This window comes from Artibeus jamaicensis, unplaced genomic scaffold (assembly GCF_021234435.1).
Source record: "Artibeus jamaicensis isolate MK-2021 breed Jamaican fruit bat unplaced genomic scaffold, CSHL_Jam_final contig_320, whole genome shotgun sequence".
NCBI lineage: Eukaryota > Metazoa > Chordata > Mammalia > Chiroptera > Phyllostomidae > Artibeus > Artibeus jamaicensis.
The window spans coordinates 204,097-217,706 of record NW_026521753.1 but is presented as its reverse complement, the minus strand read 5'-3'; the positions used below and the strand labels follow the sequence as shown (position 1 = coordinate 217,706).

Genomic DNA, 13,610 nt, shown 5'->3' with positions numbered 1-13,610 from the left:
TTTGAACACCCCAATATCAAAAATGGACAGATTTTCCAAACAAATTATCAACAAAGATATTGTGGCATTAAACAACACCCTAGATGAAATGGACTTAACTGATATATATAGAGCCCTTCATCCCAAAGAAGCTAAATACACATTCTTTTCAAATGCACATGGAACATTTTCAAAGATAGACCACATGATAGGACACAAAACGAGTCTCAAAAATTCAAGAAAATTGAAATCATACCAAGCATCTTCTCTGACCACAAGGGACTGAAATTAGAAACCAACCCCAAAGAAAAAAACCCAAAGCACCCAAAATCATGGAGACTGAATGGTATGCTATTAAACAATGAATGGGTCAAGAATGAAATTAGGGAAGAAATCAAAACGTTTCTGGAAACAAATGAAAATGATCTCACAACAACCCAAAACTTATGGGACACAGTGAAGGCACTCCTGAGAGGGAAGTCTATAGCAATACAGGCCTACCTAAAGAAGATACAAACATTTCAAACAAACAACCTAACCCTATGCCTGCAAGAACTCGAGGAACAACAACAAAGACAGCACAGAGCAAGCAGAAGGAAGGAAATAACCAAGATTAGAGAAGAATTAAATGATATAGAAACTAAAAGCACAATTTTAAGAATCAATGAATCCAGGAGTTGGTTCTTTGAGAAGATAAACAAAATAGACAAGCCTTTAAGTAGGCTCATCAAGAAAAGAAGGGAACAGACACAAATAAACACAATCAGAAATGAAAGAGGAGAGATTACAACTGATACCAGAGAAATAGAAGGGATTGTAAGAAATTACTATGAAGAACTGTATGCCAAGAAATTTTAAAACCTAGGGGAAATGGACACATTTGTAGAGAAATACAATCTTCCAAAACTCAGTGAAAAAGCAGCAGAAAATCTAAATACACCAATGACACCAAAAGAAGTTGAAGCAGTAATCAAAAAACTCCCATCACACAAAAGCCCTGGACCAGATGGATTCACAGGAGAATTCTATAAAGCATTTAAGGAAGAGCTAAGCCCTATTCTCCACAGACTATTCCAAAAAATCCAGAAGGATGGAAAACTCCCAAATTCTTTTTATGAAGCCAGCATCATCTTAATTCCAAAACCAGATAGAGACACAACAAAGAAAGAAAACTTCAGGCCAATATCGCTGATGAACATAGACGCTAAAATCCTCAAGAAAATATTGGCAAATCGCATCCAACAATATATCAAAAAGATCATACACCATGACCAAGTGGGATTCATCCCAGGGATGCAAGGATGGTTCAATATTCGCAAATCAGTAAATGTAATACATCATATAAACATAAGCAAAGACAAAAATCACATGATCATATCAATAGATGCAGAAAAAGCTTTTGATAAGGTACAACACCCATTTATGATAAAAACACTCAGCAAAGTGGGAATACAGGGAGCATTTCTCAAAATATAAAGGCCATATATGAGAGACCTACAGCCAATCATACTCAATGGGCAAAAACTAAAAGCTTTTCCACTAAGATCAGGAACAAGACAAGGATGTCCACTTTCACCACTTCTCTACAATATAGTATTGGAAGTTTTAGCTACAGCGATCAGGCAAGAAAAGGAAATAAAAGGCATCCAAATAGGAAAGGAGGAAGCAAAACTGTCACTGTCTGCAGATGACATGATAGTGTACATGGAAAAATCCTATAGACTCTACCCAAAAACTGCTCAAACTAATTAATGAGTTTGGCAAAACAGCTGGTTACAAAGTCAATATCCAGAAATCAAAGGCATTTTTGTATACCAACAGTGAATCAGCAGAAGCAGGAATCAAGGAAAAAATCCCATTCAATATAGCAAAAAGAAAAATAAAATATCTGGGAATAAACCTAACTAAGGAGGTAAAAAACCTATATGCAGAAAACTACACAGCCCTGAAGAACGAAGTCAAGGAAGACACAAACAAATGGAAACATATACCTTGTTCATGGATTGGAAGAATTAACATCATCAAAATGTCCATACTACCCAAAGCAATATACAGATTCAATGCAATACCTATTAAAGTACCAATGGCATATTTCACAGACATAGAACAAACACTTCGAAAATTTATATGGAACCATAAACGAGCCCGAATAGCAGCTGCTCTTTTGAGAAAGAAGAACAAAGTAGGGGGGATCACAATACCTGACACCAAACTGTATTACAAGGCCACTGTAATCAAAACAGCCTGGTACTGGCATAAAAACAGGCACATAGACCAATGGAACAGAACAGAGAGCCCAGAAATCAACCCAACTCTCTACAGTCAAATAATATTTGACAAAGGGGGCAGTAACATAAAATGGAGTAAAGATAGCCTCTTCAACAAATAGTGTTGGGAGAACTGGACAGCTACATGCAAAAAAAGTGATACTTGAGCACAGACTTACACCATACACCAAAATAAATTCAAGGTGGATAAAAGACTTAAATGTAAGTCGTGACACCATTAAAGTCCTAGAGGAGAACATCGGCAAGAAAATCTAAGATATTTCACGCAGCAACTTCTTTACTGATATGTCCCTAGAGCAAGGAATATAAAGGAAAGAATAAACAAATGGGATCTCATGAAAATAAAAAGCTTCTGCATGGCTAAAGAAAATAGTATTAAATTAGCAAGACAACCAACTGTATGGAAAAACATATTTGCCAATGATACTTCAGACAAAGGTTTAATCTCCAAAATATACAAAGAACTTACACAACTCCACTCTAAGAAGACACACAACCCAATTAAAAAATGGGAAAAGGACTTGAACAAACACTTCTCCAAGGAGGACATACAGAACATTCAGAGACACATGAAGAGATGCTCAATATCGTTAGCTATCAGAGAGATGCAAACTAAAACCACAATGAGATACCACTTTACACCAGTCAGGATGGCTATCATAAACAAAGCAACAAACAACAAATGTTGGAGAGGTTGTGGGGAAAAGGGGTCCTTACTTCACTGTTGGTGGGATTGCAGACTGGTACAACCATTATGGAAAACAGTATGGAATTTTCTCAGAAAAATAAAAATCGACTTGCCTTTTGACCTAGCAATTCCACTGCTGGGATTATATCCTAAGAATCCTAAAACATCAATATCAAAGAACCTATGCACCACAATGTTCATAGCAGCACAATTTACAATAGCCAAGAGTTGGAAGCAACCTAGGTGCCCATCAGTAAATGAATGGATCGAAAAATTGTGGTACATATACACAATGGAATTCTATGGTGCAGAGAGAAAGAAGGAGCTACTACCTTTTGCAACAACATGGATGGACCTGGAAAGCATTATGCTGAGTGAAATAGGCCAGGTGCTGAAAGATAAATACCATATGATCTCACCTTTAACAGGAAGCTAAACAACAAAATAAACAAGCAAGCAGAAAAAAAAGACACTGAAATAGAGAACAAGGGGACAGTGACCAGAGGGGAGAAGGAAGGGAAGTTAAGGGGAAAAAAGGGGGAGGGATTTGGAGGAACAATTAGGAAGGACACCGGGACGAGAACTAAGGGGGGTTGAAATGGGAGGGAGGTGGGGAGCAAGGGGCGGGGGAGGCTGGGATGGGAGAAATAGACAAAAAAACTGTACTTGAAAAATAGCTAAATAAAATTAATTAAAAAAATAAAATAAATAAAATAAAATAAAAAAGAAGGAACACAGAACAAGAGTAACAGTGGTTTCTTGTGATGGTTGAGTCTCCTTGGCATCTGTTTTCCCAGGGGGAAAAGTAGGGAAGGGACACTGACATTTCTAAAACAAGCATGGGACTTGTGCCCTATGTATAAAAGAATGCATGACTCACTTTTTTCTTGGGAACATACAATGCATATTTTCATCTAATTTTACTGAAAGCCACAAAACAGAGCTAGAGAACAGTTGTGAGGATACAGTATTGCCACAAAACCACTGGGAGTGGTAGATAAACACTGAGTGAAGAAGACGGAACTTCTAATGGGTTTTAATCTGCAGTTAAGACTGAGTCCATGATGTAAAATATCTGCAAGATGCTGAGCACATTTTAATGGCTGCCACATCTGCAGAAGAGCATCACCTGTCCCCTCTAAAGCACTAGCTAGTCAGCTCGTTAAATACATGGAGTCAAATGATACTGATTATAGTCATATGCCTTTGTGTTATGTTAATTCAGAAGTCTGGCATGGAGAAGGACTACAGTATGATTTAAATAAAGGATAACAAGTACCTGGGAAAATTCTATAGCTAAGGGAAAAGAACATGAAATAATGTTTTCCAATCCAGAAGGATGATGATGTGTGCAAATGGTGCCAAATATAATGTAAGATTCTAAATATTTAAAACTGATACAGAGGCATCACTCTAGAGGAGAAGAGTTCCAGCCAAGATGGAGGCATAGGTAGAAACCCTTCGCTTCCTTACACAACCAAAAGGAGGATAACAACCAATCTAAAATCAATAAGCCACCAGAAATGCCAGAAAATCAAACTACATGGAACTCGGACAATCAAGAAATTAAACAGTCAACCAGACCAACCAGACCAACCAGACCTGTAAGACCAGCAGATGGAAAGAACCTGTGGCAAGGAGGCAGACTGCATGGGTGGGGCTGCCTAACTTGAAACTGATACTCAGAGCTGACTGTGGGCTATAGCAGTTACAGCAGTGGGAGAAACTCCCAGTCTCACAGTTGTCAGTTTTTGGAAAGTGGGGCTAGAGCCAAGCAGGCAAGCTGGCTCCTCCCCCACAGCCAGCATGCAGCTCAGCAAAGAGGGTTGCCCTGACTTGGTGAATATCTAAGGCCCCTTCCCCTTACAACTTAATAGGTGCCCAGAGACAAAGAAATAGGGCCCAAATGAAAGAATAAAGCAAAGCTCCAGAAAAAAAGCTAAGCAATGAGGAGATCACCAAGCTATCTGATGGAGGGTTTAAAACCCTGGTAATCAAAATATTCACAGAACTGATCGAGCTTGGTTGAAAAATGAAAGAACAAATGAAAGATACCCAAAGTAAAATAAAGCAAAATATTCAGGGAACCAACAGTGACAGCAAGGAAACAGAGTCAAAGCAATGATCTGGAACAAAATGAAGAAGTAAACATAAAACCGGAACAGGATCAAGAAACAAGAATTCAAAAAAAAATGAAGAGAGGCTTAGGAACCTCTAGACAACTTGAAACTTTCCAATATCCGAATTACAGGGGTGGCAGAAGGAAAACAACAAGAGCAAGAAATTGAAAACTTATTTGAACAAATAATGAAGGAAAACTTGCCCAATCTGACAAAGGATATAGACTTCCAGGAAGTCTGGGAACCCAGAGAGTTCTAAGAAGTTGGACCCAAGGAGGAACACACCAGGGCACATCATCAAGTTACACAAGATTAAATATAAAGAGAAAATTTTAAAAGCAGCAAGAGGAAAGGACAAAGTTACCTAAAACAAAGGAGTGCCCATAAGACTGTCTGTTGATTTCTCAAAAGAAAACTTATAGGCAGGCTGGAAAGAAGTATTCCAAGTCATGAAAGGCAAGGACCTACATCCAAGATTGCTCTACCCAGCAAAGCTTTCATTTAGAATGGAAGGGCAGATAAAGTGCTTCTCAGATAAGGTCAAGTGAAAGGAGTTCATCATCACCAAGCCCTTATTATATGAAATGTTAAAGGAACTTATCTAAGAAATTAAAGGAGATCAAAAACTATGAACAGCAAAATGACAACAAACTCACAACTATCAACAAATGAACCTAAAAAAAAATAATGAAAACAAATACTAAGCAACTAGACAGGAACAAAATCAGAGAATGGACAACACATGTAGGGTTTTCAGTGGGGAGGGGGAGGGGCACAATAGGAGGGAAAAGGCACAGGGAAGAAGCATAACTGGTAGGCATAAAATAGACGACGAGAGGTCAAAAATGGTATAGGAAACAGAACTCAAAAATTATATATGTATGACCCATGGGCATGAACTAAGGGGGGATGCTGGAGGGTTGGGGGTGCAGGGTGGAGGGGGAATAAAGGGGGCCAAATTGGGAAAACTGTAACTGTTGTAGATGGCTCTGCCTGGTTCTAGGAATTGTATCTCAACCTCTTGTAGCTAAGGGCGAGGGATGACCCTTGGAATGCAACAAAGCTGGTCTCTGGTAGCAAACTTTGCCTCAGCTTCCTCTCCCTGCCCCCAAACCTTGGTCAGAAGTCAATGACAGGTAAGACCCTCACAGAGGGGGGCAACTTAAGCCAGACTCTATCACTTGGGAGGCCTTCATGGAAGGACTCGGGGTGGGGGGGCTGCAACAACGAGCAATGGACTCTCGCCCCTCGCTTTGACATAGCTCGAGTCCCCATGTCCTCTGGGAGAAGCACTTCCTTGCTCTAATCCCTTTAAGCCTGAATACCTGTTGGGGAGAGATGCAGCTCCCTGCCTTGCTAGAGTGTGTCCTGGGGGAAAATCTGGCATCTCAAAGACTTCCTGATAAACCTGTGAAATTTGCTCTGCTAAGAGTGCTTTCATTCATATGTTAAGGGTTCGAGCAGGAAACCCTAAAACTCTGTTCCTGACAGACCCGGATTCATAGTAAACTCTCAGATATCTTTGAAATGTTATCTACTGTTTGATCCGTGCTGCCCTGTATTCCTGTGTATTACAACCCAATAAAAGGCCCTGGAGGAGGGGGCTCGGGCCTTTTTCTCCTCAGAGAAACTGGCCAGAGAAACTGGCCACTGCTGGCCTTTTCTCCCTGAGAAACTGGCCACTGCCCACAGCCTTTCCCTCTGGGAAATGGCCACTTCTCCTCCCTAAGCAGATCACATCATGTCTCAGTCATATTTACTCTCCACCCATGGCACATGGGGGGACTTGAGAAGAAAGTTGCCCCCACATGTAACAGCATAATCAATAAAATATACTTAAAAAAATAAAAGGCATTCTAAACTATTGCATCCTCCCAAAAATAAAATAAAGAAAATAAAACTGAAACAGAATCTGTCTTCCTATTGTAACTGAGAGAGAAACTAGGCCTGTTTTTTTGGCTTCAAATAATTATACACTACTATTTAAACTCACAGAACTCTGAGTACTCTTCTTCCCTCAGCTTTCCTGGAGCCAAGAATTACTGAAAATAATGCAGTCCTCCATAGTATAAATAACACTTATATGGTACAGAGCTCTTTCAAATATTTTATTTTATTAAAAGACCAATGATCCAGCTCCAAAGGTCCGGCTTTAACATAGTGGCAAAGTCACCTAATCTTCCTGACTCTCTGCTTCCTTGATAAATAACTAGGACCAACAAGTTTGATGAATATGCTAATTATTTCCAACCTGTCTAAATGTTGCACAAACATAAAGTCATTGAACTCTCACTATGAGATATACTATTACTACTCACTCTTCCAGTAGAGGAAACTGAGCACAGAGAGGCCAAGTCACTGGCCCCGGGCTCCAAAGATAGGATAATAAATTCACGAGCTGTATCCAGTCAGACCTAGGATTATACAAGCTGAATGTGAATGGTTAAGATGAAAGTTTTCCTATACGGCCTATCAGTGAAATATGTGATCAACAGTCAAGGAAAAAAGATGTTCTTTCAAAACAAAAAGACTTCAAAATCCTTTTAGGCTTAATGACAAGATTTAGCCTAGTTTCCTAAAACAATAATAATAATGCAACACCTCTTCAAAAAAAAAAAGCAATGTGCTCCCCTGAAACAAGCCTCAAGTGCTGTAATGCTCTTTTCCTCTGCCAATCACAACTTATCACCCAAGGAAGGACATCCTGACTTGAAATATGCTGTGACATTAAATGGTGTTCTGTCACTAGGTGCTATGGCATTAATTTTTATCTAAATAAATTTTAAACGTTTTCTGAATCAGAGAAAGGAGCTATTGTTTGATATTAGCATCAAGTATTAGGCAGCGATCCTTATGTACAGTGGTAGCTTTTAAAGGGGGACAAACTAAGAAATCATTGGTGTATTTCAAACTGCACACCCCGCGAGAAATTTAGAACCCAGCGGGGATAAACACCCTCTATAAGGTTCTTGAAGAACCCTTACCTTCATGTATCTTTGTATTGCACACTGCTGTGCACTGTGTGAAAACGGCCTTTAAACAGTTCCCGGAGATGTGTTAACAATGGTAAACTATTATAACTAAAAGAATGAAGCTGGCAAAACAAGCATATCGCAAACTGATTTTGTACAGAAATAAAACCGTGTCCAATAATGCAATGGTTAAGTATGAGCCACTTGTCCTTCTCAAGAACTCAAAAACAAAAATAAAAAACATCCCCCCCTCAAAAAAAAAACCCACACAATTCTCTTGGTATCAGCATAGGATCTTTCACTTTCAACAGGAAGAAAATAAAAACTGCCTCTCTAAACCTAAACAGCTGAATCATTCACATATTCAACTGCCCATAATGCTTCCCAGAACTGTCATTGCAGGCTTTGCTTTTTGGCAAGTCCGAATTTAAGACCTTCGCTGTAACAGCATGGAAGAATTACAGGAAATTAAAATTATTCCCAAAAGATGCTGACATAAACAGGAGCTGCGTTATCCTTAATCAAACCGGAGGTCTTTTCTACTACATCAGTCTCTGGTGAAGGAAAACTACCATGCTGAGAAAACGCCTCAAAGATATTTATTAAATGTCTACTTGGCGCAAAGCAAATGGGCACTCCCACGCTGGGATGGCGGCGCCGAGAAACCTCCATTTCTCCCTAGGGCGCAGAGCCCCCAAAAGCGCGAGTCACGAGTCCCGGTACTGGCGCCTCAAACTTCCCCTGGCAGCCACACGCCTACCAGGCACAGGCCTCCTCAGCTACGCGGTTCAATAGTGGTGAAATGAACAAATCGGTCTAGCTACTGCGATTAGGGCCAACGCACACCCTGAGCTGCCGCGGACCCGTGAGGCCGTGGGACTCCCGCACGGAGGGATAGCGCAGTGCAGGAAGGGATATGGAGGGAGCCGGGGTTGGAGGTGTAGGAGGGTGGCGACACACAGGTGGAGATGTTCCGCAGGCCCTACAGAATCTTCGTCAAGTGCATTGGGGCTGGGGCCCCAGCGGCTTTCTACGGGTTTTAAGATTGCGGTGTGGGGAGACCTGGAGGCCCTAAAGGCTTTCTAGGGGTTACTTCGGAGGCAGCCCCGGAGGATGGAGCACGGAATGGAGATCCCCTCAGGGGACGCGCGGTCTGACGCTCACCCAAACAGCCCTCGGAGGAAAGAGTGGGAGGCCTTAACTCGTTTCTCCGCCTCCGCCATCAGCTGGACTGCCTCACGCTCCTTCCCTGCATTGTCCATGTCGCTACACACCGCGGCCACAGCTCCAAAGCCAGCTGAAGCACACCTTCCACGCCTTCGTTCTTTCCGAGGACCTACGGGGTGCGCAGGCTTAGTGTGCAAGGCCTGCCGGAATTTGTAGTTCGGAACCTACTCTGAAGCGGAGTGCTGGAGCAGCGCGCACCTTCTGACGGGATACGTAGTCTCAGGCGCTGCTACGGCAATGCAGACAGAACCAGATGTCAAGCACAGTTACCCGTAGGAGACAGAGCTAGGTCTGGTGGGATCCTGTTGATACTCAGCACCGAAGGCACATGTGGGTCCCAGAGTAGACAAAAATTTTAATCCTTTAAATATGAGGGAAATGGAAAATGACTCCTGGCTTTCAGGACTCAAACACTCAGCTTTACTTTGGTGTAGGAATTTCTGCTCAGCAGGACTGACACGTGGCAATGGGATGAATGAAGAAATGGGATCAACAGAAGGAATGCTCAACCTACTGGAGAGTTCCGCAAAAGGAATCTAATGCAGCCACACAAAATAACTTAACTACTTGATACTGCTCTGGCTGATGTGGCTCAGTGATTTGAGTTCTGCAAATCAAAGGTTTGCCGGTTCTATTTCCAGTCAGGACACATCAGGACACATGCCTGGGTTGTGGACCAGGTCCCTAGATGGTTCTCTCTCTCCTTTTTTCCCTCTCTCTTAAAATAAATAAATAAATAAATAAATAAATAAATAAATAATTTAAAACTCACCCACCAGCAACAGCTGTCAGGAAGAGTCATTTTTATCTCTGGAGCAAGACATTTAAGATAGTACCATTTCCCCCAATAAAAATTAAGAGTTTTTTTCAGCCTCCCCATATTGCAACCTTCTGTTGGTTCTTTCTTCCTGTGTTGTAACTGAGTTGCATATATGCAATATATGTATAGTCTACTCTTTTTATTGACTGAATCCTTTTCAATGTATGTGACCCACTGAGTTCTCTTATCCTTTACATAATCTTGTCCATAGGTAGGGTACAATATCTGCCTACCAGAAAGTATTCTAATCTCCAAGGAAAAGTATATAAATGCTATTTGCTGCTGAAGATTTCCAGGACTGCCTCAGAAGGAGTTATTTTTTAATACACAGTCTAGTTAGACCATTTCCATTTGGCAATGCTAGAACAGAGGTGGTGAAACAAATTTAAAGATGACTGCCAAATGAGAACATCTGACAATTTCAAACTATTAAGTACACTTTGGGCACTGCCACACAAAATATATATTAAAAAATGTGCCCTGGCTGGTGTAGCTCAGTGGATTGAGCGCGGGCCTGCGAACCACATGATCATGGTTCGATTCCCAGTCAGGGCACATGCCTGGGTTGCAGGCCAGTTCCCAGCAGGGGACTCAAGAGACAACCATACACTGATATTTCTCTCCTTCTCTCCTTCTCTTTCTCTCTAAAGATAAATAAATAAAATATTTTTAAAAAATTAAATAAAAAAGAAAATGTAGCCTGCTTTAGAGAGCAAGGTAAGAAGGCCAAAATTCCTAGAAACATAGATAACTAAAGCAAATGTCACAGAGTTTATGCATTTCAGGATTCTAGACACAGAAGAAAATCTCAGATCTTCAGGCAGAGTTTATTTAGTACTACCATGTGTGTTACCATAGATAGTTACCTCATCATTAATAAGAAAGGAAGGAAGGGAAATTGGACATTTTCCAATTGAGCATAATAACCCAGGGAACATAAGCCTGTTTACTTCACCAGGAATCTACAACTTCATACCCCAGGGGATCATAGCATTGCCCCTCCAAGAATTAACATCCCTCCCTTCCCCCTCTGGTACCATTGTTGGGAGGAGCAAGGGAAAGTAAGTACCTGGGCAATAGTAGTCAAAATGGTGTAGGGAGAGGTGCTTGACCATAGAGGCTGTCAGTCTAACCTGGAAAAGGGATCATTGGCTAGCTGGTGGACCTATCAGAAGCCCACAAAAGCTTGGAAGTTAATGAGTCATTTTGAAAAAGACTAGTGGTCTTTTGCAAGCGAAAAGGATATAACTCCAGGGGAATAAGGAAGAGCTTTCTTTGCTCAATGACCCAGAATCACCCCATTCATTCATGGGTTCTCTGTCTCACCCAGGAACATACACAACCATATGGGTCTAGCAGCCATGTGGGCCTCCAGCCCACATGTGTGGACTCCAAAGAACTAAGCTTAATATGAAACAAGCTCTGGACACTGGCCTTTGTCTGGCCTTGCTGAAGACACAATTGGACTTTATCCATGGTGGGATGGAAGGAGATGGGAAATTAGAAAGCCAGGGGCAATCTTCCCAACTAAATCTTGCCACACCATAACTTCCTCAGCATGGATTCTTGGAATGTTTTCCTCATATCCAGTGGAAGAACCTGACTTCCGCTGGCAACATATGCATTGTTCTAACTCGTGTACTTTTGGTGCAGGAAATTGGAGGTGGCAGTAAAAGCAGGAGTAAAGAGGAAAACTAAAAAGAACAAAAATAAACAACAACAACAAAACTGAACATAAGTATTTGAAAAGCAGAGCAGTGTATGGGGATTTAATGGAGCAGGACCGACTCAAAACCTCTGAAGTGCAACATCAATATGTTAATCAAAGCACTTCCCAAATCTGGCTCAATGCGGAAACTATAAAGGCTGTTCAAGAAATACTGATTCTTAATTCACTAGCATTTTGCATCATGATCTCCTAAAGTCTAGGTCCAGGAATTATACATTTTAAAAACACTCTCCATGACTATTCTAAAGCTTAAAAATTTAGATTCTCAAATAGAGTCAGCAGGGACGGAGGTGGAATGGACTGCTTCCCCTAAGCTAAAACTCGTGATATAAAAGTTTCAGGGGTATATGGTGAAATTTTTTTTATGTCTCTGGGTATGTCCTTCATTTTTTTCCTCACAGAAAATCTATAGGCACTCCCAGTCTCCCCATCCACAGCCAAGTGGGAGAAAAACTTTCAAACCTTAACATGTAAAGTGAGTGTTTTGTTTTCCCAAAGGTTAGGTGAGTGGAGGTGACAGGGCAGAGACAAACCTGATAGAGTGAAGACTGACTAAAGAGATAAATGAGGAACCCTCGAAGGAGCAGTGAAAGAGATTTGCTCTGCTGTGAACTAGGAGGAAGTGAAACCCTCAAGTGGAAGTAGAAGCTGTCCTATAGTAGATCCAAAGGACTCATTGCCTATACCTGTTCTGACTAAGGTGGTGGCTACCTACCACAGGAGGCCATCTAAATTTAAATAAAAATATGAAATAAAGTGTGAAATTTTATTCTTCTGCCATACTATCCACATTTCAACTGCTCAATAACCCACATGTAACTAGTGGCTGTCATGTTGGACTGCATAGATATAGAACATTTCTACTATTGCATAAGGGTCTAGTGGACAATGCCAGCCTACATGTAACAGGTATACAACAAGGTCTAGAACTTAAGGTACAGGCTGAGAAAACACCAAACCTCCAATAACATGGCTGGAGGAAAGGGAAGAAGAGCAGGGCCCTTGGGAGTTACTTTATCTAAAGAACTTGGCCAGTGTTTTAGTAAAAGCAGTCCAGTAGTGCTTTCTGTCTTAGGAGCCAGGGAGATGGGCTTCACTATAACCCATAATGCACCCTGGAGGCAGTCCCCTGATTCCTGTGCCTGCTTAAGGGGCTTAGAGGAGTTTCCTACCTCATGGGCCAACCCTTCCCAGACTAACAATGGCAGCCAAGAAAGGAAGAAGAAACAAGAGTACTGGCAGGTGTAATCCTTTGTGGGAGGAGTCAGAAGTGGGTTTACTGGGGGAATCTATGCCAGGTTTTAAACTCAAGCATGGGGCATCCATGCAGTCTTGGCCACAGGGTTTGAAAGGCTGCATAAGGACTCCACCAGCTCATGGTTTTGGATTAAGAGCAGGAGCCTAGCTGAACATGGACAACTGGGAGAAGCCAGAAGGTTAAAATGGAATCTGCCTGTCTAATTTACAGACTTCTGTTTCTTTTCCTGAGAGATGTTACATCCAACTGGTCTGGTATGACAAGTACAGGTAAGACTGTGTATGTTTGTGGGTGATTCTTTTGTTTTTAAGGGACTGAGATTAAATGAAAAAATTATGCCATTATTTAAATCCTGTATAACTTTGGAATAACTAACTCCTTTCCTTTTCATAAGAATCTGGCATTGGGACTCATTTTTTTTCAGGGGTTTCTGTTACATATACACCTTTTCCTTTCAGCAGGCCTGGTCATTTGTACCAAAAAAAGGATTCAGATATTTTAGAGGTACTGAGCTAGGAAAGGGAGAGCC

The 13,610-nt window shown here is 41.2% G+C and overlaps 1 protein-coding gene across 3 annotated transcripts in view; it reads right to left on the bottom strand.

The window, feature by feature from the left end:
• Nucleotides 1–9,406, bottom strand: part of NAPB (NSF attachment protein beta) — an 82,839-nt gene extending 73,433 nt beyond the window's left edge. For 2 of the 3 annotated variants that reach the window (XM_037148398.2, XM_037148400.2), the window contains exon 1: nt 9,212–9,406. In XM_037148398.2, the coding sequence (XP_037004293.1) occupies nt 9,212–9,309 (98 nt within the window). In that variant the 5' untranslated portion in view covers nt 9,310–9,406. The remainder of the gene's footprint in view (nt 1–9,211) is intronic. The other variant, XM_037148401.2, reaches the window with a different exon arrangement.
• Between the last annotated feature and the right edge of the window lie 4,204 nt (nt 9,407–13,610).